Source organism: Triturus cristatus, chromosome 6 (assembly GCF_964204655.1).
Source record: "Triturus cristatus chromosome 6, aTriCri1.1, whole genome shotgun sequence".
Taxonomy (NCBI): Eukaryota; Metazoa; Chordata; class Amphibia; order Caudata; family Salamandridae; genus Triturus; species Triturus cristatus.
In genome coordinates, this window is record NC_140589.1 from 1,792,343,591 (window position 1) to 1,792,370,545 (window position 26,955).

The 26,955-nt window shown below is 41.7% G+C and overlaps 1 protein-coding gene across 1 annotated transcript in view; it reads right to left on the reverse strand.

The window, feature by feature from the left end:
* The window catches only part of LOC146822012 (cysteine-rich secretory protein 2-like), a 390,191-nt gene that overhangs the window by 248,063 nt on the left and 115,173 nt on the right, over positions 1 to 26,955 (reverse strand). The window contains exon 3 of the mRNA XM_085609952.1: positions 10,775 to 10,865. Coding sequence (XP_085466078.1) covers positions 10,775 to 10,865 — 91 coding nt within the window. The remainder of the gene's footprint in view (positions 1 to 10,774; positions 10,866 to 26,955) is intronic.

Genomic DNA, 26,955 nt, shown 5'->3' on the forward strand with positions numbered 1-26,955 from the left:
GGAGTCTATAATAAGCTTGTGCCTTTTAATAATAACACATACCCTGCAATTGTATGGCACATGCTCAGCCCTAAAAGCATATTAGAACACACTGACAGGTGATAATTGTTACATACGTACCTAAACTGTACTTATTAAACCGACCTCAGAAGGATGAAAGGCTAAGAGGACACTGTAGGATTCTGAGAGAGGACGAACACATTTTTTGGACTGGCTGCACAATTATACATAATGCCCATTCTTTTGCATTACATTTTTAAATGTCTCCATCCTTTTCGTCACATATTATTTCACCTCGCCCTACAAGGTTGTATATTATTAAAAGCTCCTTTATTAAATATTATTAAATGTATACCAATCTCTCATAAAGTTTTAACAAGTGTAAAGTCATTTGATTTTAAAGTACGTGCGTGTGGACTTTTACAAATATTTACTCATACATACATACTCATACAGGTGTCTGGTTGTGGTTTAACTAAGAGCCTAAGAGGGCTTGTAGCCAGGCCACTGCTTGCCATTGGTTGGTTTAACAGTCACTCTCATTTTCATGCTTCTTATTTAATGGCTTGCCATGTCCATTTTGTGTCTGTTCTTCTCCTGGAGCATTCCCAATTTTCTAGTCTTATTGCATTGCTCACTTTTAGGTAACTGCTTTTTTCTGGTCTTAAACACTCCACAAGCGTGCATATATTTTCTTACTACCACATAAATAAACCACACATAAAATCAATCTATACCACATACCAACAATCGACATAAATACACTCTACACCATACCACATGATTCCAATCAGATTAATTTCACTAACCGCCAAACAGTTCCACACCACACAAATCGACTCAACCGTTTCCATTACACATCACATAGTTCAACAACAAACCACATAATAGAAATCAACAACAAAATGTCATAACACACCACATACATACGATCCACACCACATAATTCTACATCACACCATAAAATTCAACAGCACACCACACACATCTTAAACTTAGCTCCTACCTATTTGTTCTTTTTCATCACCAAAAAGGCAAAGCTATCCATAAGTTCCACGCCACTCAATTCAACTTCACAAACTTCCAATCCACACCACATGCCGCAAATATCAGCACCGTTACCCATAATTACACTCCATACAACACACTTCTACTCCAAATAATTTCAATACACTAAATACCACGCCACACACTTCCACAGCTAACAATTCCAATCCAACCCTCATACTTTCACTACACACCACATACATACACTTCATAACACATAAGTCAAACATATTCTCATTTACAACACCAACAGCTCCAACACAATTAAATGTGAGACCTATTGCATTTCTAATACTTTTACTATAGGTGTGTCTTTCTCCAGTCTTATGCGCTTATTATAATTTGAGGCTAAATGTCGACCCCTATGATTTAGTATCTGATATGGCAAACTGATCAAAATAAATAAGGCCAGTAAAGAAGGCAAAACATGCAGAACTCTTTGTTAAATACCAGCTATATATGTTATGCCTCATTTTCAAGTTGAGACTGGGAATAGCAGGTAATTTCCGCAGCTGGTAAATACCATGGAGGTCCTCATAGTCATAGTACTAACATGGGTGGGTGCAAGAAAAGATGACCACAGACTCAAATACATGCTTCTGAATCAGAAATGTATTTTTCAACAATTACTTCATTGCTGTTTTCAATACTTATTAACCAAAATTGTCTGTCTCGTGTAATAACAAATCCAACTTGTAATGTTAGAGGAACTAGCCCAAACAGAGGCTCTGCAGATCTCCTGTGGGTAACCCTCCCTCCCCCGCCTCAGCACAAGATGCGTCCACTGCTCTGGTAGACCTAGAAATGACTCTCCCTGGCAAATCCAACGCCATAGAGGAATAGACTTGATCAATCACCTGCTTGGCCTATCTACTGATACCATTGTTCAATGCCTTTTTACCTCTACATGCCACCCCATGAGAAACAAATAGAGACAGAGAAACCCGAAAAGGTTTCATCCACTCCAAGTACACCCAAAAACTCTGCAGACACCTCTCTCTCACCCATTCATTCACACACGCACACACACCAATTCACAATGCTCACTACCAAATACACATACAGTAATACATACACATACGCATGCTCAAAACTAAAAAAAGTATAAAACCTACCTCAACAGCGGCTCTCCAACAGGGTGGCCGCTGCTGCCACAGCTCTCCAACAGGGAAGCCACTACTGCCTTCCCTCATTGGCTGACCTTTAGTCAGCCAGTGAGGAAAGGCAGCAGTCCCAATCTCTTCACAGAGTGGGATGAGGTCAGTGAGAATACTGACCCCATCCCACTCTGTGACGAGGTGTCACTGATTGCCACTCTGCCCTGGGCACTTCGGGGCCTAAAACTGATTGCAATTGGCAATGCTCCCCCTCACCAAAGGGCACTTTTGCTGAGCTGAGGAGGTCCACCACAGGGCTGTGAAATTGTCAGCCTGACAAAGTTAGCTCAGTCAGCCAGGAGCTAGACATGTTCTAAACCTGAACCAGAGGAGTGTATGTCAGAATGACCTTTGTTAAGGCTGACAGGCACTCTTCTTGCCTGGATAAAGGTGGCCCCTCAGCAAGTACAGAGAGGCCGCTACTGTCCAAGGCCATTACAAATCGGGTAAATTATCTCCTGAGAGCAGTGAAAGGTGGATTGAACATTAGGATGAAACTCTAGATTTATGACAACCCTTTCAGGGAAATACTTCAGATAAGGATAGGTGATAATCAAAGAGGATAATTACCCTATTATATGACAACCAGAAATAACACTTTAAATGAAAGCAATGCTAAGTTCACCTGATCCAAAGTGTCAAACTGCCTCCAGAACCACCGATAAGTCCCAGGAGGGAATCAAACAAGAGGCCACCAGCTTCTTTCACTAAAAACTCTTCAGTAGCTTTTTTGCTTAAGTAAGAACAACAGAGAGATCACCTATAGGCTTCCTACATAATCTAAGGGTTGCCTAATGGGAACCTAAAGTAGGGGGTGCTAATCCTTTAAAGAAGTCACTCCTCAAAAACTCAAAAATGTGAAATGGATCACAGGAATTCTTAGAACACAATACACAAAAATGTCTCCAATGCTTAGAATACACTTTAATTGCAGAATTCTTTACTGATTGAATATCACAGGCAACCCCCTTTGAACATTCTAGCTGTTGCAACCCACCCCTCTCAGTTCCCAAGCCATCAATCACAACTGGGTGATCTGTTTGAGAGAGAGATCTGGGAACTGAGGATGCCTGTGAAAGAAGGGTAACTGAAGAGGTTCAGTCTCTGGAAGACTCAACAATGGAGACCATGGTCCCTTTGGCCAAAAAGGTGCCATCAGAATCACTGTTACCTCCTCCCTCTAAATCCTCTGAAGTACCTTTGTGACAAGGGAAATCTGAGGTGAGGCATGGAGGAGGTGCTCAGGTCATGGAACTGCAATAGCATTCACTCTTTCATGGCCCAGGGTAATCTTTCTCTGTATACAACCACAGCAGTATGGCATTCAACCAGGATGCAAAAAAGATCAGAGAGGGAATTCCAAGATGCTTCATCACCATCTTAAATGCTTGCAAACTGAGATGGAAATCTACTGACAAGGGCATGTTTCTGCTCAGGTTGTCTCCCTGCAGATTTAAAATGCTTGCAATATATATTGCTCTGAATTATATAAAGTGGACTTCTGCCTAGGAGAGACTCTAGTCAGCCAATGTGGCTAGGGAGGGGGATTCCATGCCCCCTTGCCTGTTTCTATAAGACTGCGCCTCATGATTGTCCATCTTTACAAATCTAAATCTAAATTTCAGTATTTGTAAAGTGCAAACTACTCACCCCTAAGGGTCTCAAGGCGCTAGGGGACCATCAGGGAAATTAAGTAAGTTATTGTCCAGAGTCACATGGAACTGAGCTGAGCAGCTGCCGGCATCGAACCGTGAACCCTGCACTCTAGAGTTGGCCACCCTGGCCGCTGCACCACACCTCTCCAAGATCCGTATGACCCATCACCCTGGGAGCAAAGCTGAGGAGTCCTTTCTATCGCTGCTAACTCTTGCCAATGAGAAGAATTGCAAGCCTCCGACAGGGCCTACTTGGCCTGAGCACCTCACTCCCCTACGGTCACACCCCAAACCCACTGTTTTGCATCAGTCATCAGAATCACTTGGAATGAGAAGATTGTAATTGAATGAAGCTGGGGACCAATGAGCTTGAACATGGATCACCAGCAGCTTCAGATGGAGAAAGCCCATGGCACTTGAACAAGGCAAAATCAAGCCCTTAACATTTGGCCATTGAGGAGCAGGAAAGATTGAGACTAAAGAAGCTCTTGGAGATTAAATTGCAGCGTCAACATCCAGCCCTCCAGCAGGAAAACTCTTGCCTTCACTTTATCGGAGAGAGCTCCAATTAATTTTTTCTGATGGGTAGGAAACAGCTATGACTGGTTTAATTCAGGAGAAATCCCAGAGATTTGAGAAAGTCGCACACTCAGGACACATCTTCCCCAGCCTTGGAAAGAGAGGATGCCACAATTGGCCAACCATCCAAGTAGGGAAAGACTTGTATCCAAATCAAATGCCAATGTGCAATCACCAGTGCTAGTACCCCCGTGAACACTTGTGGAGAAGGGGCGATGCTGAAAGCAACACCTTGAACTGGAAATGATCAGACCCCACCGGAAAGCAAAAGAACCTCTGGGAGTGCACCTGAACTAACACATCCTGTAAAGTCCAATGTCATGAGGAAGTCCCCTGAAGAAACCAGAGGAATGATTCTCTGCATTCACCATCTTGAACGTTATCCATTTCACATATTTGTTGAGGAATTTTAAATCTAATACTGGAAGGAAGCTTCCATCCACCTATGGCACCAGAAAGAGCAGAGGATAAAATCCTATTGTCCTTTCTGACTTGGAAACTGGCACTATTTCTTCTTTCTGCCAGAGAGACTGGACCCCTTAAATCACTTCTTCTCTTTTTACTGGATTCTTGGAAATTGTCATTTGCACAAAAATGGGATCAGGTGGAAAAGAGTGGAGTTCTAACGGTAACCATGATCCACCACCATCAGCCCCCATTTGTAAGACACAATTTCTCGCCAACGATCTGAAAGCGGCTTATTCTTCCTTTCACCATCGAAGAGTAATTGTGATTGTTTTGGTTTAGACTGCTGAAGCCCCCAAATTTGCTGTGGCCATGATTTTCCAGCTTCCGTGGCTCCCCGACCTCAAGCCCAGCATTGAAAGGGCTGTTAATTGTGGAGTGCCTGATTAAAACACTTGTTCACAAATGAGCGTTTATTCCTAAAAGGTTTGAATGGCTGAAGCAACTTTTTCTCTTCCACAGTGTGAGAAAGGGCCTCTTTTGACATGATTAGCCCCCACTTTTTGCCTGGTATTTGATGTGGCTTTGATTGCAGTGCACAGAGTACCTGCCAACCAGCTTCCCTGTGCCAGTGCTTCTTCCCTAAACACTATTCTGCAATTGGCCCTTCAGGCCGTCTGTAAATACATAGTCATAGTACCTGGGTACCTAAGGCATTGGGACGGAAGAAAGTACCCTAGGAACCCCTCACCTAGGTCAGACATACTGCCACTGCAGCATGCATGGCGTGGTGTAGGCAAAATGAGAAAGTCAACATGACACACTGCCTGTGAGCCATGCTAACTATCACTGCCTAAGATATAGATAAGTCACCTATCTAGCAGATCTTACCAGTACTAAAGGAGGGTGCACTATATCACAGGTGCAGGCATATCTGCATGAGCTAATATGCCTCTACAATATTAGGGTCTATTCCTTAATGTTGTTAGTGCCAGGGAAGCCATAGAGAGTACATGAGCTGGAAACTCAACAACTCGAGTTCTACAGCACCATGATGGCTTCACTGAACACAGGAGTGTTGGGACCAAACTACTCCTCCAATAAACCCACGCTGATGCCAGAGTGGGATTTATTGTACCATGTACCCAGAGGGCACCTCAGAGGTACCCCCTGAAAACCTACCAACCCTGGTTTGGTCACAGACTGTCTGTAGGCAGCCTGCCACCACCATACATGTTTCTAGACCCCTGGGTTGAGAGCCTCTGCTCTCTGGGAACAGAAACAATGCACATCCTGGGCTCAGTGCTCTAGAAGGAAGCTTCAATGGCCTGTCGCCTTTGTATTGTGAACCCAGCGTCTGCTGCTAGCAGCGTATGGCAGCCTCGGTTTGCACCCCCACTGTGGGTGGGAAAATTGGCGGGAAACCTAGGAAGAATAGGAGGTGGGATATAAGAGGTAAAGTACATCTTTCAGTTCCCGCCATTTTGAAGATGGGGAGATCCCTCCAAATAGGGCTAGGTCTATGCCCTATCCCTCAGCAGGGTGGCATAATTGAGGGGGTACTCACCCCAGGTAAGAGGCCCATTGGCCCTACCTGCTACTCCGGTAAAACGCCCCTAAATCTTTTATTTAGGTGGCTCTCCCAAACCTTAAAAGCTAGTGCCTGTCAACCTAAGTAGAAGGACGAAGAAGACGCCATGCAGCTATGCCTGAAGCCGGCTTCTGACTTGGCCCAAGCACTACTGGCATGTCTCCAACTTCAAAGACCTTCCGAAAGAAGACAACGCCTGCCCTGCAGCCAGTGACTTCCAGAACCCAAGGAAGACTGCCTGCCCTTCAATAAAGATGAGTCTCCTGAGGACAGCCGATCTGTCCCCAAGACACCTACACAAAGGACTTCGGTACCATTTGGAACCGTGAGTCCTGCCCACTTTGCACCATAAGCCTCCGGTTGGTGTCCAGGTGGACCACCGATTCAGAAGAGATTTCCCAGTGTTCCCGAACTCAAGTTCAGTGTTGGCTGACCCCTCCTGGACTCCACAACAGCGGCTGCAGACTAAATTCAGCAGCTCCCCCAGACCGCGACCGGCTCTTGTAAGAAGAATCAGACATCTAAGGACATCCCTGCACCCGAAGTCCCTGGGCCTTAGTGACCCCCTACATCTCTACTAACCCCTGCTGTTGCTGGCCTCCCTCCTGCAGCCTCTGGTGCGACGCCTGTTTGTCCGAAGCACGTTCTCCATTGAAAAGCATTGGGTGCCCGAAGCTGTATTTGCACCCTGCACCCAGCCCCTGTGATGCTGCTGGTGTATGTTTGGTGCTGCCTTGTGGCCTCCCCTGTGCTTGCTCTAACCTCAAAAGCGTGGCCCCCTGCAATCAATCTACTTAATGGCTATCAGTTTGGCTTTGAGCACCTCATACCGCATTGAAATGCATTGGGCGAACTCTGATTTTTACCTCTGCACCCTGCCGACCCTATGCCGCTAGTGGTGCAGTTTTGGTACTCACCTGACCCTTGCCCCTTGCTGATCTTTGGTCCAGAAGACTGAAACTATAAGTTGTGTACTTACCTGTTTCCCGCATTATTGTTTTCCTCCATAGGATAACATTGATCTCTTTGAAAAAGGCAGTGATGACTTTTGAAAGTCTTTAGTATTTTTCCTGCAAAACTTAATTGCCTTATTGCGGAGATCTTGGTCTCAAAGTAAAACTCAAACAAAGCTTCTTTAAAAAAAATTGGTGTGGATCTCCTTTTTGAGTCGTGTGTCCCTTATTGGTCAATGTTGTGCAATACATGTCTTACACTCCTCTGTGTTAGGCCTAAGGCTGCTTGCCCTCACTACCACTAATAGAGCACGTTGGGTTAGATTGAGCCCTGTACACTTTTGGGGAACACCTGGGCACTGTGCACGGTATTACCACCTAGTGGTATACCATATACAGATCCAGCTTCCTACACAAAGCCTTCTTTACCAGCTCATCCAATTGTGTGGAAAATAGTTATTCTTCTGCAAAGGCAAGTCGTAGAAGCAGAGACTTTATAACCTGTTCCAACTTTCACATCTTTAGCTACAGCAGACGCCAAGAAGCAATAGAAGCCCCTGCTGAAGAAGACCAAAAGAAACCAATTGAAACATCCAAAAGAAGCTGAGCCAGCAGTTCCATAGTTGCTATAATCTCTGTGGCGTCTTTCTTCTCTTGAAAGCAATCAAACAGGAGCTGGAAGTATTTCAAAAGTGTCTGAGAGGAATAAGTCACATATACTGCTGCACGACTTGCAAAGTTTGCTACTGCATAAGAAAGTTTCAAAGAACTGTCAATCTTCTCATCCATTCAGTCATACAAAGAAGCCTCTTCTTCTGATCCCAGAGATGTAGCAGACATCATACTGGCTAAAATGGTATTTACCTTAGGAACAGGTGGCTACTTTACTTCATGAGCCTCCAGAGGTTAGCATTTAAAAAGGAAAAATGGAAAGTTTGACTGAAGTTATGCTAAATGCAGTGCGTAATATGAGCCAGTGGTTTCCGGTGCTAAGCACCAGAACTTAATTGTCAACCCCAGCACTTATGAGAGTCTGTATTGTTTATCGAAATTAGAGATTTACACAATAGTTGTTTATTATTTCAATGAACATTAAATATGACAAATATCTGCTGCCCAAATCATTATTGTAGCTTTGGGGTCTGAAATAGTCTGAAATATCGTACTGTTAGGGTGTGTCAATTAGTAGTTGTATTAATTCTGTCACTGGCGGCACGTATAAGGGCAATGAATAATGCAAGCTGCAGTGGCCTGACGGGGGCCCCAACACGTATTTTACAAATTAAGCACTAGCTAAAGGTGGCTCAGTAACTAATTGCCATCTTGTGTGATATAGGGAAAAATAGGATGCATTTTGTACAAACACACACAGAGTTTAGGCCTGCAACTTATATGCAGAAGTTCCAAGTTAAAAGCAGCTTTAGGCCTCAGTGGAAATACAGGTCCAGGCCTCTGCACGAGAAATAGGTCAGAAAAAAAAGCATGTTACAAAGAACATTGAGTGCAGCTGACCTTATCAGGTCACACAGTTTGTTGAAAGGTCAGGAAATGGCCTGCAGTCACAAAGATAAGCTACTGCATGAAGCGTAAATCATATCTTCTTCCAGACTTGGGAAACCAGTAGTGTTTTAAACATTGGAACTACAAAAACCACAAACCACTAGCTCATCTGCTAGAGAGACTGAGCTGGAAGGTGTCAATCATGTCTTTTGCAATCTGTTACTACTACATGCAAACATAGATTAAGCATGCACATAGGATGGACTGGCCCAGGTGCAAGCCTTGCCAATGCTCATAAGTCGCTTCAGTTGAAAACCACATGTCCCACTTACACGATGCTAGGTATGATGGATGAAACCACCTGTCAGAGGTCAGATAAGCGTGGCCAAAAAGCATTAGACAAAAATATAATCACTTGCTTCACAGGAAGATGTGTGTAAAATGTTGTTAATAACAAATGTACCCAATCTTTTGTCTTTTTGACAATAGGGAAAAAAACGAGGGGGTTTCCGCCAATATGAGATGCGAGGGCCACGTGGCCCATATCTATATGTGCTTTGTTTCCAAGAAATTGTTGTAACTGCTGATTTTAATCTACTCATTTGTGACGTACATATTATGCTTGTAACTTTTTTCTCTAGTGGTTTGGAGGAATAAATACAGCTGATTCTAAGCTGGGGCAGAGACATCGAGTTGTATCTCCCTTGAGGTGAACTGATCTCTCCTGTAGTGACTGATCCTCACTACAGTATTGTAATAAACCCATATTGTATTGTTAACTTGTCATTCTTGGTGTTTCTTTAGTAGATATATTTTCCTCTAACACGTGAGAAGGTAAAGATGGTGCATGCACGCCTTCCTGACGCGCATGCACCTGCTACCGTGATCGCCAACACACCAGCGAGCTGAAAGAAATAGTACCGCTTACAACACAAACCGGATGAGGAAGTAGCTTCCACCCCACCTGCAGCACCCGAACAGGAAGCCGCTCAATTGTTGGCACTAAAACGGGACAGCTACAGCTGGTCCCTTTCTCCCTCTTGTGAGTATCTTTACCTTCGTTCCAGTGATGAAGCAAAGAGTCTATACTCGCGACAGAAACAGGAACAGTAAATAGGAGTTAAGAGGAGGGATTTTTATATAAAACATTTAAAAATAAACCGGCAAGTAATTCTGTCTTGGCACAGGTCTGCCTCACACGTTAGTACTATGATTACGAGTCCTTCTGGGAGGTTAATGGGATTTATCAGATGTGATAAATTACCGACCAAATTCCATCCAATGAGGGCCTTAGAAGCAAAGTAGTCATACATTTCCAAGAAAACAACTGTTTACTCAAGCGCTCTGTGAGAAATGTGTTCTTAATCCTGGAATTCACTCATTGGAAAACTTGTCTCTAAAATCCCCGCCAGATATAAACTAATTTGGAGGCGATGAAGATGTCTGGTTAAGGGAAAAAGAATCATTGGTCTCCAATTTCAAGCAAAAAAAGACATCAGGCTCAATAAATAATCTTGAAAATAACTTTTGCAAGAATTTTCTGAGCACAAAATACCAGTATAGCCCCTGGCTGGCAGAGAACTATCCACATGAAGTCACCCCACCCAATAGGAAACTGCTCACGCGAAGACAATATGTCTACAATCGAGGCCTGGCCCTTGAGAATAGACCCCTTCTAGCCTAGGAAACCTACTGGGCTGGTCAACTTTAGAGAAAAATCTTTCAAATCTAACATCACTCCACTTCTCTGCAGTCCCACTTTAAAACAGTATGCCAGTGATTTTACAAAGCACTTAGAAGCAGCTACTCTGGCATGCAGAGGTCAGTTAAAATGTTAAATGCAATAAAATAGGATTGTGCTGTATGATGTCATCAGTTTGGACTTACTGCTTATTGTCCTTTCTTCTTTCGAACTGTGTTTGTAAATGCATTTCGCAGCAACCTTTTTAGCAGTCGCTGCAGCTTCGTTGCTCCACTCCTGCAGTGAAAGATAAACAATTTCTAGTCACTTTTCTATAAAAATAAGTAGGAGGTTTTTTATAAAATAAATAGGCTAAAAAGTGGATATTGCCTCCCACTTCACATGTTGTGCAGTTTAAGTACTGAAACTAAATGCCATATATTTCAGAAAATTAGTCCGCAAAGGATTATTTGGAAATCCCAAATCCAGATTACAATGTTACTGATGTATTTTGAAAGCTGGTTCTATGTAACAAAAGCAGAAATCAGAAGAAAGAACATGTGAGTACAGATATGGCGCAGAGATCTTTATTCTGGTACAATTTTATTTCATAGCAGTATACATTTTTAAATCTTACTACTGACAGACCTCATGTTTATCTTCATATATCACACCATACAACTAAAGTGACGAGATTCCCAAAGCCGAGATCTGGGACAGATCAGAGACACAGAAAAGGGACTACAATTTGACTGTCAAAATAAAATCTTCATGAATTTTGGATTATGTTACAATGCAGAGTGTACTCTAATCATAACATACTTGCATTGCATACATGTATTTTGAAAAAGTTTACTTCAATGGTAAATTATGAACTAATCAAAAATCAGTCAACATTACATTTTGTAACTAGCATATCTGGTGCAAATTTGTGCCCTTCCTCAGAGATCAGAGAACACTGACTAATAGAGTAAAAGGTGCCCGTCAATCTTAACATCACTAATGTACATCTTAAACTTAAAATAATCTTCATAACTTCAATTTGGACCCTACTTTTAGTCACCCACAAAATAGCAAGTTTGATTCTGTGACCATCTAAAATATTTTACAGCACACATAGGAGTAGATGTTGTTGTTTGTTTTGATTATTGACTGATGTAGGAGTAGATACTGATTTTAGAAACAATGCTATTGAAAGTGGAAATTAATAATGTTTTGGCTAAAATCAGCATCCTGGCTCCAAACTGAGATAAGCAAGCATGCAAACGAGCAAGAAGCATAGCATAGCATTAGGGTTCTGTCCCTATATACAAATACCATTTAATCAATCAATACATCTTTATCCGGCCATTAGAGACCATATATGCACATTAAATAAAACATTTGCACCTAAAATCAAGTTCAATACATGAATATTTAAAAACAGCCCAATAATACATGTGCATTTCCAATTTGATAGCGACCAGCTAAAACCTTTAGTAAAAGGAGTAAGTTAAAACATAACATTAGGACTAAAACACGAAGATACGGAATCAAACATATTAAAATAGGGCAAGTAAAGTGCGAATGTGACAGTGCAGGCACGGGAACTATGACGTCAAAAACTGTCTGACTTTGAAAAATCCTCTAGTAACACCTAAAAATCAGTGATTGAAATTAAATCTGAATCTGGTCAGGAGAAAATGGCGGTGAGCATTATTATTAAACGACCAATAAGGCTGCCATAATGGATTGCTCTCAATATTATAAATTGTCTCACAGTGGGCTTGGCCTGACTAGGAACGTATTTTTGATGTCCTTCAAACCACTATGGCGAAGTGCCATTTGTTTTTTATAAAAAATGATAATTAAGATATAATTCAGGCTACCTCCCAATTACTGTAAAGGACGACCATGTGCCTGGTATGAAAATACCAAAAACTGATGCTCTAGAAATCTAGTAATCTAGAGAGGTACCACATATCTACCCACAAGTAGATAATAACACTAGGGACGCTAATTTAATAATTTCTGTCTTCTCTGGTATGAGTCGATCATTTAAATTTGTGCTGTAAATGTAAGCAATGTACAAAGAACAAATGCTTTGTGCAATAGTTTACACTACTTGCAGTGCTTAATTTGTAAAAGAATAAGTGCTGGGGCCTAACGTTTTGCTGAGAAGCCCACCTGTAGCACTATTGAATGCCGACGTGCCAGATATCAAGGCTGCATAGGCTTGATTCCACTTCATGCCTCTTTAGTCCACCATGAAACACTCCACACCTCTTTATCTAACTCTCAAAGGTTCCTGCTTTTACCGTTTGTCACATTTTTTGCCATCTTTGTCATCCTTCGTCTTTCCCCCTTGGATGTTTTTCTCTCTTCTTGGGTCAAAGTCTGATGAAGGAAAATAAGTGCTGGGGTCAAAGTCTGATGAAGGAAAATAAGTGCTGGTCCCCACAATGAGTGCTGGTGTGTGCCACCTCCAACCACCAGCTCAAACTCAACACTGACTACTAGTCTATCTGCATTAATTAAATAATGTATTTATAATACACATGTGAGGGCATTTAAACCTGGATTGGCATACTTTAAAGAAAAGAAGAAGGAAGTGCTCACTGGTAATTAGCGGTACTCACCACAAATGAGCTTTGTCCCATAAGGAGAAGATGATTAGGGTTTGAAGAAATTGCAGCCTGGACATAGATTTCCATGATTCTCTGATGGTTTAGGTAGTAGGTTTCATATCGGCAAGCAGAATTAAAATTCAAACTAAGAAGCAACCCACAAGACATGATAGGAGGACTACTCTAATACATCGATCAAAATATAAGAAACAAGATGAAAAAAATTATCAACTTGTCAATTCTTACAGCAGAGACATATTTGAGGTGAACAAAGCAGTATGTGACTATCCAGGTGGGCTGAGAAGTGTGCTAGTTAGTCTGGTGCTGTGTGCCTGATAGATAGGAACCTACCTGGGAAGTTGCTGCTTACCAGCACCATGGGATACTTTATCCTGGGATCCCTTCAGGGATCGGGTCAACCTAGTAAAACACAAGATCCATCATGAGATGCTGCAAGATGGCCATATGGAGTGATCTGATCTACAGATGTCCTGATTGCATAGACATGCCTAAATCCTATGCCATATGGAAAAGTAAGATGGCAACACAAATGGGTTAGCATTAGCACCACCAACGTTGTGTGTGCGAGCCCCTAAACAGTCCCCTACCTTTGTCTGCATTTGGTGATGTACCAAAGGGCCCCTTTTAGAGGTGGGGCCAGAGTGGTAATGGTTCGAGAGAGGGAGTCATGGCAGTTCATTAATTCTGTCTTAGTCTAATAAATTATACGAGTGGACAGGGCATTTGCTCAATGATCCATCGACTTGGTAGTGATCTACACAGCACTGATCTTTATGCTTCTACAGCCAGTAAAATACTCTTGTGATACCACTGTTACAAGGAGATGAGTCACCTCGGAGACACGTGCAATCAAAAGAAGGAAAGGGAAGCCTAGCCTGGATATCACATATGTAGATGCACTCACTGCTAAATACCAGTATAGTTGCTTCCCTCTGAGGGTGCATTTATGTATTGGTCAATCTACACTATTCTGAAATGTCTAAAGGGGTCTAATGTCTTTGATAGGATCCCAAATTGTTTTCTCTTTGTGGGAATTTAACACACTCCCATATGAGCACCCCATTTAATGATCCTGCCAACTGGTAAACTGGAGTCTGTTCTTGTTTGGGTATAAAGATAGAATTCCTAGACTCTAGATTTCAAAGGTAAGGAATTATAATGATCTGTTTATATTCTTTGTGCACAGGGACACAAGGAAACACCTCATATGGAAAACAGCACATATCTTTCTTGCCACTGAGATTTCAGAGCCATCTACTGTTGTTCTGTGCATTCACACTTTAGTATTTGTAATGACGGAATCTTTGTGGCTCTTGATGGACTCCATAGAACTGTGAGGTAAGCATTAGAGCATAGTGAATTCAATACAAGCTTAGAATGTTGAGTTTTTGGTTACACGCAGAAGAATAAAGAGGTGTTATGCTCAGTTCCATGTGTGGCATGGTCATTGGCTAGTACCCAGACAGGGTAGCTTTATACAACTCGCAACGAACTAGGGTATATGTAACTCAAATATTGACAGTGTTCTCCCAGAGAGTTTGCCGAGGCCCAGCAAACTGCTTGTGCGTGCCTCAGTTGAAGTGCAGAATCGACGTTTGGCATATGTGAAGTCAAAGGGCAGCCCCAGTTCTGTGTAAAGCATTTGACGTTAATGAAAGGTTCACTGAGAAGGCTACACATTGGTGGCTGAGAACCTGCTGGGAAGGCGGCAAAAAAAGACACTGTGCTACTACGCAACTTAAAAGCCATACGTCTTATGGAGCGATAGCACTGCCAACAGAAGCGCTGCAAGGCAGAGATCAACCAGGTGTCAAATGGTACAAAGGGATGCTTAGAAGCAGCTGTGGAAACTAGCTGCCATCGCTGTTAACATCAGCTGAAGCCATTTTGTTTGTGGCAGCCATTTTAGTCAGCCATGTCCTCACCATGTGCTTTTTCCCTCTTCACTGTTGACTGCCCTTGTATTCTGCTTGTGTCATGTGATATAGTTAACTCCTTCAGCACTGAGCCAGAGCCTTGCACGTGCTCAGAAAGACCTTTAGCTGCCAATGTATCCCCTCCCACTTTGTTGAGCAAGCAATTTTTGTATACCCATATTAGTCAATAACTATTCTTGTATGTGCCAGTACCTCCCCTTGGTCTCATGCTGACTATGCTACAAATGCATGTATAATGCCCCTGTTCTCTGTACTCAATAGACTGCGTCTTACAGTGGCCTGAGGGTACCGTATTGATGCAGTCTCCCTCATGTGAGGTTAATAAATGCATTCTTTTGATATTACAGCTTCCGTGCCATCCTCTTCTTTGTTGGTTTAAGGACCAGGTGCATCAGTGAACCTCTTAAAAGGTTTTTTATTTCTACAAATTGGCGCCCAACGTTGACCTCATCGGAGAAGCAGCTATTCAGGGGAGTGGTCTTGACGAAAGACAGGAATCTACTGAGGAGGACAGGACAGGAATCTACTGAGGAGGTACCCTGCGCACGGAGATTCTTTATCCTTGCAGCCCAATGTGTTTCTGGTTTTCCTGATCTGACCACTCCAATGTTTGCCGCTCCCGACTGAGAACTTCTTTGGCGTGAGTATTTTAAAACGACCGTTAGGTCATTCAGAACTTGGCAGTGGGAGGCTGGAGATTTGCGCTTGGTAAGGTCGTCAACATTTGTTTGCTTGTTTGGCCAAAAACGTGATTTACGTGATTTGTCTGGGTATATATGAATTGCAATTTATATAGGCAGGTAATAAGAAAACTGTGAAAACTTGAACGGCACACTTTGAGTTAAGTGCCACTTTATGTATAATATTGTATATGCTACAATATTCTTGGCATGCCTGTTTCAAGCGTGCTCCGTAGAATGTGCTGCTTTCTTGGAGGTACCAATGTGAATCTTGAACAAACTCAGCTGGTTCCCCCCGAGGGGATACCAAATAGAGATATGTACATTAAACATGGTATTTCTTCCAAAATGTAAAAGTACACTGTGGAACCAATATATATAGGAAAAGGATGAACCTCATTTGCGCACTTAGTAAAATTCATAAGTGGTGATATGGAGTGTTCTGTCAGCCAAACTGGTAATTTGTAGGGGTGGGCGGAATTTGCAAAAGTGACTTTTGCAAATTATCGCGAAAATGTTAAAAATCTCCGCAAACACGCGGAAATATCGCGAAGATGTAGAAGTTTTTTTCCCGCCCGTTCGCAGTATTTTCTGCGTGGTCGCAGTTCGCCAACTTACCCACGCGGTTGCTCGTGGGCGCGGCCATCTTGTTTTCACTCTTCTCGCGGTGCATGATCTCGAGAAGAAAGACGTGATCGCGCGACCAATGACATTACTGCGGGCACAAACTGTCGTGAGACAGCGCAAATGGCTACCAACAATCCAACATCTTGTGGAGAACGCGACCGGATCGGGAAAACTTGTCGGCGAACGCGGGGATTCAGGTAAGGTGATCGCGCGCGCGCGAGAATGTATTATTTTACAGCGCGAGCAAGAAACAAATTATCGCTAAGCTGCGGAATGCGGAAATTTAGACATTTTCGCGCTCCCCGCGGAACGTGAAAATTTTAAATTATCGCAATTTCCGTGAGCGGAACGGAAATTTAGCCCAGGCCTAGTAATTTGGTGTATGCAACAATCTTTACGCTGTTTTTGGTGCAGTCTCTGGACTATTTTTTTTTTTTTGAGAGCTCTCTTTTTGTCAATATAATTTACAATTGGTATTTACAAATGGTTTGGTTTGAGTGCAGTCTGTGGACTGCCTCTTGTTTTTGTCCTAAGTGTTGATTTGTGGGTTAATTGTTTTTTGTTGTTGTATGTGGTTGTGGACTGACATGCTTGAAAGTACTTGTTTCAGTAAAGTAGTCTATATTTTTTGTGTAAGAATGGCTAGCCTTAAGCACGCTGTGTTGTGTGTTATGAATGTATGGCCCCCTTGTTGAAAATGTCTGGAATTAGCTCAATTTGGTTTTTGTTGTCATTCTGTTACGCAAATGTCATTGAAAGAAGTACATTTTAAAATTCAAGAAATGAATTATTTAACATATGCTAAATAGCACATTAGAAGTAAAATAGGAACAAAGTCTGGATGTGCAAATTGCAACAATGATAAAGATAAATTAGAATTGACAATCAATAGAAATAAAATAGGCATCATAGAAAGGAAGAAAAAATGAAATTGTGTGCTTTGGATTACTAGGACTCCATACAAAATGTTACAGCATTAGCCTTATATATTAATATTAACAGCCATTCACATCATCTGATTGAATTGGTTGTTGCAGAAATAAACACAACATTACAAAATGATAGATTTTGACTGGCTTGCAATGCCTGAGTTTTAAATAGACTGTGACTGTGCTTACATTTCAGCACCAGCAAAAGAGCTTTGAAACAGCTGTGTTTAAGCTGTCTCACTGAGAAGAAGCTGTCTGACACAACAAAAGGAGATTACACTTTTTCAGGACATTACGATACAGTTAAAGGGGTTTTCTCCTGAAAAAAGCTTAAGAAGTTGACGCCTGCTGGTTGTAAAAAGCACAGCTGAGTAAATAACTATAGCTATTCCTGGCCACAAGCTACAGAGGAAAATGCTGGGTCAACTAGATATTAAGTTAGTGCAACATTGTGGCACGTGCATTAAAGACTGCTGATTTTGAAAGTTGGAAATAGAGGTTCATTGTTTTGGATAAAAAAGAAAGGATTAAAAGTAAGGACTTTCTTTCTTGTTGCCTTTTTACATAAGTACATCTGTGGATCTGATGGTAAAATAATTACTGCCCTTTAAAGAGTGGTGCAGGCTATTTCATGTTTCAGTAAAGCTTCTGTGCTTAGTGTTAGAAATTAATGCATTTAAAGGCGAAAGGAAAAGAATAAAGCTTGCTTTTCATATGTGGAAACATCAAAAGGTTTAGTGATAATTATAAAAAAAGAAATTTGACTATATGAAAAAAATATGTTATTAAAAATAATTGCACTAAAATCGTTTTTGATATTTGTAATGTCTAATAATCATACTGTGAAATATAAGCTCCTAGCATCAAAGTTAAATTTAGGCAGCACTTAACCGCAATGTGGAAATGTGAAATTTCACTTTACCCAGGCATATAAAAACTCATTTTTTAAGGGTGCACCTTATACATTTCTGATCCCCTACCCCTGGGATATCGAGGGGAGACCCTGGGGGTCCCTAATATGCAAAAACATTGTAGGTTATCAATTTTTAAATGCCCCTACCACCAAAGTCAAATTTGGGCAAAATGTACTTTTTAAAAGCAGTTCTGCCAATCAGGGCAGTTTTCAAACTGATCTCAGGCTTCAGTAATGCGCACATGAAAGTATAGAACAAGCAGCTGACATCTAAACTGCTAGAAAGCACACCACACACTGCACGAGGTATAAAGAAACCAGCAGAAGTTATTATCCTACCTTTAAAATTGTTAGACCACAGATACGGAACAGGACTGCCTTTCAGCTGTGATTCTTTAGAGTTGCTTTGAATTGGAAAGACCGCATGTAATAGCCTTACTGACAGGGGAAAACAGGTTTAAGGGTCAGAGGCCAAGGTCTGTTTTTATAACTGACCAGCCCTAATGAACGTGAAATTTCCACGCAGGGAGTCACTGTGACAGTCCTGATTCTCACATTGTAGGGTAAAGCACTACAGATCTATTTTTGGTAACATTAGCTACAGAAAATATTGCATATTCTGTTAGGAGCAAATGGGGATATCACTGTTTTCTTGAGACAGAATACAAGTGTAGGAGATATGCAGGTGGGGTTTATCCTATTGAATAACATTATCAAGGGATAGCAGCGCCTGTAGGCCATATGCAGAGAATAGCTCTGTCATGTATATAGCACTAATGCTTTTAGTTTAAAGATTACTGTGCAAGGGCTAAGATAAGGAGGCAATGGGATTCAGTTTGAATTCATGCGCCTTCATGTTACACTAGTACAATTGCTGAAGGAATTGGTAGTTGGTTATTAATGTTTTCTAGCTAGCTCAATGTGCTATTTACCTCCTACAAGTTTGTTTGTGCCCACTTGCCAAAACTAGGGGTAGACAGTGTCGACAGAAGGTTACCTGTTTCAGGTTTCCTACTGTCGAAATGGGGGAAAGTAGGTTAGCTCCTGGGCAAATTACGGGTAAGCAAATTTATGTTTTGTCTCTCTTTTTCTCACTCTCTTTTGAGCCTGTCTAAGCTGTCTAGGAACGGCCATGAGACATTTAATTGGCTATTCAATAAAACTGTTTTAAAATTATTGTTAGCATTAATAAAATGAATAAAGAAGTACGTCATGTTACTGCCCATCCTGTCTGATGAAATTATGAAAGGATGAGTAGTCTAGGTTGCTGTTCCCTTATTTGACCTTTAGGGGAACTATATGTTATTCTCATGCTATATATAGTTGTGTAAGGGCATTGCTAGTCTCTTATTAGTTAGAATGTGTAAATAAGCTGACAGCCCTTATTAGAGCTGGTGAATAGGTTTCTTTTTCCTTTGAAAATGATGTTGCATAGTCTGGATTGTGAAAAGTAGAATGCAGGAAAGACACCCATTTGATCCCCAGCAAACATTTTTGAAGGAAAATATTGTTTTATAGGAGTTTGTTTGTCACAACATGTTCTGCTGGAGAAATTTATGTACCCACTATGTTGAGTTTTTTTTTAGTTCTTTATGAAATAAGAATCCCTGTTAAATTAGCAGTTTTAGATTTTCCCGCTGCGCCTATAACATGAAAGCATGACCCTAAGTGTAAAATGTAGGTGCTATATTAAGAGAAATCATTTTAGAAGTGTCTGCAGTCCTTTACAAGCAATGCAAGGTTCATGAGTAAAAGTGTAGAAAATTTCCTTTTTCTTGAGATTCTTCAGATGAATAATATAGGCATACACAAATGTAAGGATTTGGAATATGTCTGTAGTGTTTTTCTTTTTTCCTCAGAATTTAGTAAATGAACTTGGACTTCCTTGGCTGCTTGGGATCAGGAGAAACAAATCAAATAATGTAACGTATTACTCTTGTCAGTTCACCAAAGAGTTGCTTTCATACTTGCCAACAGCTCAAGGCTGTTGTTTTTTACTCTCAGATAGATTAAGTGGTTCTTGGGTGCCTTGCTAATGTATGGGGTGCCCCAAGACTGAGAAAGTATTCAGAAACTATCCTCTCTGTTGATAGATTACTTATGTGCCTTGTCTAAAGACCTTTTGTTCTGCCCACCAATAGATATTTGCTGCCCTACAACCATTGCCAAAGGGGCCCGGACATCAGATCCAGCCTGAGGAGTCAGCACCAGTCCAGCTTGAAGCCAAGGTGAAGGTAACCAGCACAAGCGTTGCTGGCACGTAGGACCTCAGTGAAGGTAGAAGGCCAGAAGCACTGGGACGAGAAGTGTGTACCTCTGCCACTGTCTTGGGTGAAAGACGGGGTCACAAATCAGAATGGAGAAGTGATCCTTCGTGGATCCAGTTTTTGATGCTCAGCTGAGAGAGTCACAGACCGACAAAGACGGCAAGGAGGCTTTTGCTTGAGGTGACCCCTTTTGAACCAAGGGTTGCTTCAGGCCTCCGAATCCTGTTCCCAAAGTGAATGAAAGTCTGCACCTTTGTTTGTTGATCAATGAATGCCTGGGCATACTGGGTACAATCTGTGGCCCCAACAAAAGAGCAGTGCACCAGCGGAGCAACACAGGAGTTAGGGAGGGACTTGAGTTTAGGGTACAGGTGCTGTGCCTTTGGTGCCTGTGAAGAAAACTGGTGCACTGTCTGAGACACTGGACAGGATTGCTGAGGGCATTTGCCCCGGAAGGTGATTGCCCTATCCTAAAAGAAGAAACTGAGCTGTGATGGTTTTCTTGAGTTGCAAGTTGTGCAGCTCCACCATGGGAACAACAAGAGCCTGCCTGTGAGGCTCAGACGGACACAGGAAGAAGACTCCCCTCTGGCTGGTTGTACAGCGGCTTCAATTTCCCAAGGACTTCTTTTTGTTAGTAATGTACCCTTTTGGTCATCCCATTTTTTAGAAGGAGCAGCCCTTTGCGGCTTCTCGTCCTAATTCCCATGGTCCCGTTTGGTCCTCCTGGTCTCCTGCATCCAGGATCATTTTTGTAATGATCCTTGTATTTTCTTTAATGTTTGCATTATTAATGTTTATTCTGCAAGAGAAACATTTTGCTAAACAATCGATAAATTCTTCTTTGGCCTCTTTCTAAGTATTTTAAGTGATACTCTAGCCCTCATAAAAAGAACATTGTAAAAGTCTTTTGAAAATGTATTTTTTATTAGATATGTGTTCTCCTGATACCTGCGTGTTAATTATGACCCAATGCTCTGTTCCCTTTGTACTCCTGCTTATACCTTATATATACCCGCTTAATGAAATGCTTGGAATGTAAATGCCCACCTAGCAATGGATCAGAATATTAATGAATTTATGAGAATAAATGTGCAAAATATTTCCTATATTCCTTCTAGATCATAACGGATGTCTTCAGCTAATGCTAAAATGACCATCTGTGGAAACTAGCTGCCATGGCTGTTAGCATCAGCTGAAGCCATTTTGTTTGTGGCAGCCAGTTTAGTTAGCCATGTGCTCTCCATGTGCTTTCTCCCTCTTCACTGTTGACTGCCCTTGTATTCTGCTTGTGTCATGTGATAAAGTTAACTCATTCAGCACTGAGCCAGAGCCTTGCACATGCTCAGAAAGACCTGTAGCTGCCAATACACCTGTTCTTAATGTATAACTGTCAGGCTGTTCTTACTGATGTAAGGGGAAATGTCTCCCCTCCCACTTTGTTGAGCAAGCAATTTTTGTATACCCATATTAGTCAATAACTATTCTTCTATGTGCCAGTACCTCTCCTTGGTCTCATGCTGATATGCAACAAATGCATATATAATGCCCCAGTTCTCTGTACTCCTTAGACTGCCTCCTACAGTGGCCTAAGGGTACCGTATTGACGCAGTCTCCCTCATGTGAGGTTAATAAATGCATTCTTTTGATATTACAGCTTTCGTGCCAATCTCTTCTTTGTTGGTTTAAGGACCAGGTGCATCAGTGAACCCCTTAAAAGGTTTTTGATTTCTACACAACAACATTCCAATACTAAATAAAGTCATCTGCTTACCAGAGCTGAGTGAAGAGAGCCATTGTGCCACTGCGCTGGGGGAAGTAAACCCAGAGGAAGCAGCAGGAGTTGTCCTTGGGGAGATGTCCAGAACTGAACCGGCCCAGCACCAAAGCTGCTGGGTGATGTTCACCACAACTCCCAAGGTCCCCTGAATGCAAATGGCTCCCATGGAGACCAAGAGGAAGGTCAATGTTCCATGGGCTGTCCAAATTGACCAAGAGGCCAGCACAGCCTAGGGCCTTAGAGATGGTATAGCTGAAACAGGTCCTAGCGGACAGCAGACGGTGTCAGAAAGAACTCCACCTTCAATGTCAGAAAATCTCGTAAATACTTTAAATGCTGCAGCCTTTTTGAAACACCACTGCCATTCGATGCTACCAAAAAGTTGATATTGGTGACAGATGCACTGCCTGGATAGAGACGTTTGATGATTTCATTGATACAATTGAAGAAGCAGACAACAAAAAGATTATCAACTACGTTATGAATCTAAATGGAGCCTTAATAAGGTGGCTAGTGTCCTCCTCCCCTCAGGTTGTATTTTTGCAGGAGACACACTTAAAAACCAAGCACCCCAAGCTGTATGTTCCTAGGTTTTTTTCTCATGTCTTTTTTGCTTCAGCCGGGTTGGCCAAAAGGGGTGTCGCTATATATTTTTGCCGCAGTCTTCTGTGGGAATTCGGCCAAATTCGCAGAGATCCTTTGGGACGCTGGTTGTGGGTGGAGGCTAGATTAAATGGGATAAAACTAAATTTTATAAATTATTATGGGCCTATAGTAGACGATTCTACATTCTTAAATAAGATTGCGGAGCTTCTTAGGGGTATCCCGGGACAAATAATTATTGGCGGCGATTTTAATTTTATCCAGGATCTCAAAAAAGATACGTCAAATAAAAATAAAAAAGAACTGAAACCCCAAACAAAGACATTTTTGGAAGCTATAAGGCAGGAATATTTATTAGTTGACCAATGGCGTAAATCTAACCCCAGGTTAATGAAATTTACTTGCTATTCTAAACAATTTCACACGGCCTCCCGGATTGACTTTTTTCTTACTTCACGCTCTTTGAAAATACTAGATACCACGATAGGGGTTAACCCATTTTCAGATCATTCCCTTATTTCGTTAAAGCTGGTAATTGAAGGGGGGACTAAGACGAAATCCAGGTTGCAGATGGATCGTCTATTCCTGCAAGATCCTAATTGGGTTACCCAAACTAAAAAGTGGATATTGGAGTTTTTTAGCATAAATGAAGAGACAGCAGATATTTTTTCAGTATGGGGTGGGTTTAAGGCAGCTATGCGGGGGCAGATGATTGCCCGTTCAGCCGCTCTGTCGAGTAAAAGGCGGATAAAAATTAACCAACTCCAACAGGCTGTAAATGATGCCATGAGTTTAAAAGACACTCAGCCACAGGGGAGTCGAGATGCTGCTATTCAGCTAGAAAAAGCAAAATTAGCCCTTACATTTTTTTTTATTAAAGTAATTAATAGTTCTAGAAATTTTCATCAGAAAGTTTATGAGGAGAGCCCAATGGTGGGAAAAATGTTGGCAGGGAAGACAAAATCAAAGCAGGAAAACGCCTCAATCTCTGAAATTATTGACCCTAAGACTCAAAACATCAGCAGAGAGAAGGGCGATATAGCTCAAGTCTTTTTGGAACATTATGCCCAGTTGTACTCTACAAATTATGTGGTAGGCTTGGATCTTATCCGTAAATATTTTGATGAAGTTAATGTTCCGATTTTATCTGACCCAATGGTAGATCAACTTGAACGTGAAATTGTGGTGGTAGAAATTGCGGACACAATTAAATCGATAGCAGGGGCGAAGGCCTGTGGAACGGATGGGTTCCCAAATGAATTTTATAAAATGTTTGTGAACGAGCTGACTCCCTTTTTGGCAAAACTATTTAATGTTGTTAGAATGGGTGGTAATGTTCCTCCGAGTTTTAAGGAGTCCATCATTGTTAGTTTTGTCAAAAAGGGAAAGAATCATAAGGATGAAAATATGGGCCCAATGTTTTACTCCAATTGCTCAGTCACTAATACACCCGGACCAGGCTGGTTTTGTGGCTGGAAGGACAATGGCCTCAAATACTGGATTTTTAATTCAGGCTCTTGATTATGTCACTGGCAATAAAATTCCAACTTTGGTTACAATGGTCGATGCCGAGAAGGCATTTGACCTGGTCAACTGAGAGACTCTTTTTTTTGGAATGCAAAGATTTGGCTTCCCGGTCCGGGTGATTAATATGTTGAAAAATATTTACCAAGGTGCCCAAGCTCGAGTGGTCCTAAGCAACCGTACCCAGGCAGTGCATATGGGCCAGTTCTACTCAAAACCCAACCCCATCTGCTGTGGGGTCCCTCAGGGGGCCTCACTGAGCTCCACTCTTTTCAATGTCTATATTTCATCCCTGGCTGACATTGGAAGGAAGTGGGGCATTGGCATCTGCTCGTATGCAGATGATACACAGCTGATGGTGACCATGAACGAAGGGCCCGAGATAACCAAAAACAAGCTACATGACTGCCTCTCCGAGATGGCCCAATGGATGCACAACCATTGTCTAAAACTGAACGCTGGCAAATCGGAGATCCTCCTGTTCGGTGGAGCCAAACGTGTGTGGGACGCCACATGGTGGCCACCTTCACTGGGATTGGCCCTCATTCCCAAACAACACGCCAGAAATTTGGGAATCATTATGGATGATGTCCTGTCCATGAAGGATCACGTTCCCTCCCTATGGGGCAAGGGTTTTGCTATGTTAAAACTCCTCACAAGGATATTTCCTTAGATACCCTTGGACTGTAGACGCTCAGTCACACAGGCCCTATTGGTCAGCCGCCTAGACTATGGCAACGCACTATTTGAAGGGATGAATGAACAACTATTCTCCCGCCTACAGGTCTTGCAAAATCAGGCGGCCAAACTGGTCTGCAATAAAGGCAAACGAGACTCGGCATCGGAATGCCTAAAGAAACTCCACTGGCTTCCGATGCGTCAGAGGTCTGCCTACAAACTGCTTAGTCATGCGCATAGAGCTTTAAATAAAACTGGCCCTACAATTCTTCAAGGGAAAATCGAGTTCTATGCTCCCAACAGGAATCTACGGTCGAGTCAATCAGCCCTGGCCAAACTCAAACGAATCTATAAAGTCAGAACAGGCGGTCGCGCCTTTTCCTACCTGGCAGCCAAAAGGTGGAATGAACTACTTACCGAACTAAGACACACTATAAACTACCTTCAGTTCCAAAAAAAACTGAAAACACATCTCTTTCCCAAAATGTAACCTTCCAGCATATGCCTTCAGTAGTCCCTCTTGGTTCACAGCGCCGTGATATCCCTTGGGATGAGTGTCGCGCTCTATAAATGCCGCAAATAAATAAATAACTAAATAAATAAACGCTAACACGGTAGGTGTAATTGATATAAATCGAGGCACCAGGCAAGGTTGTCCATTGTCCCCTATTTTGTTTACTTTTTTTATTGAGCCACTCGCACTAAGAATTCGTGGTAATCCGGAAATTAAACCACCAATAGAAGGAATGGCGAAAATAAAATTATTCGCTGATGATATAATTTTATATCTGCAACCAGATAAATTAAATCTTGGTCTAGTCTTGTTTGAATTGAGCAAATATGAAATGATAGGCGGATATAAAATTAATCAAAATAAAACCGAGGTTCTTGCCTTGAATGTAGACCATAATTTTCTACCATCTAATCTAAAATCTCAAGCTCTAAAAGTAGAACCTATTAGATATTTAGGTATTTATGTTTCCAGTCAATTTGAGCAACTATTTAATCTAGATTATTTAGTAATGCGAGATAAATTTAAGGGCTTGCTGGAGAGATGGATTTTTTTACCATTGACCTTGATTGGTCGTGTAGCACTTATTAAAATGTCAATTCTTCCTTTATTGGTTTTTCTTTTTATTAACGTACCGTTAAAAATCAATTCCCATTTTTTTTTTTAAAGATATTGAGTCCATGACCAGAGAATTTGTATGGAATCGAAAAGCACCTAGGGTCAGGCTACCTATATTGCAGTTAGAAATAGCCCAAGGTGGGCTAGCGCTACCAGATATTCATACTTATTATTTGGCGGCGGTCCTCGAGCTTTCAGCACGATTATTAGATCCTAATGGTCAGCCGGATAGTTTTTTTTATGATAGAATGATTCAGGAGTCGGGTTCGCAAGTTTCTATTTTTTTTAAAACAGCTAAACGACCCAAAAAGACCCGTTATAAGACTATTCAGGATTTTTCTGATAGACTCCAGTCCTTCTTTAAACAAGCTGGGTTTCGTGGATTTTATTATCTCAATCTGGAAGAATCTAAAGCTCTAGGGCTCCAAATCCATTCCACTAAATGTAAAAGATGGAAGGACTGTGGTCTAGGTGAATTGGGTTCCATTTTTGCAGCAGGTAAATTCATTACTTGGCAGGAGGTCTTAGAGAGATCCGATAGTCGTTTAGCAACAGGTTTTTTGGAATATCTTCAGATATTTAACTTTATAAATAAATACAATATGTCAACATGTGGGACATTATCTCCTCTGACCAACGCCGTATATAAAACTAAATTAAAAGGTGTGGGAAACTGGTATACTTTACTAAGAA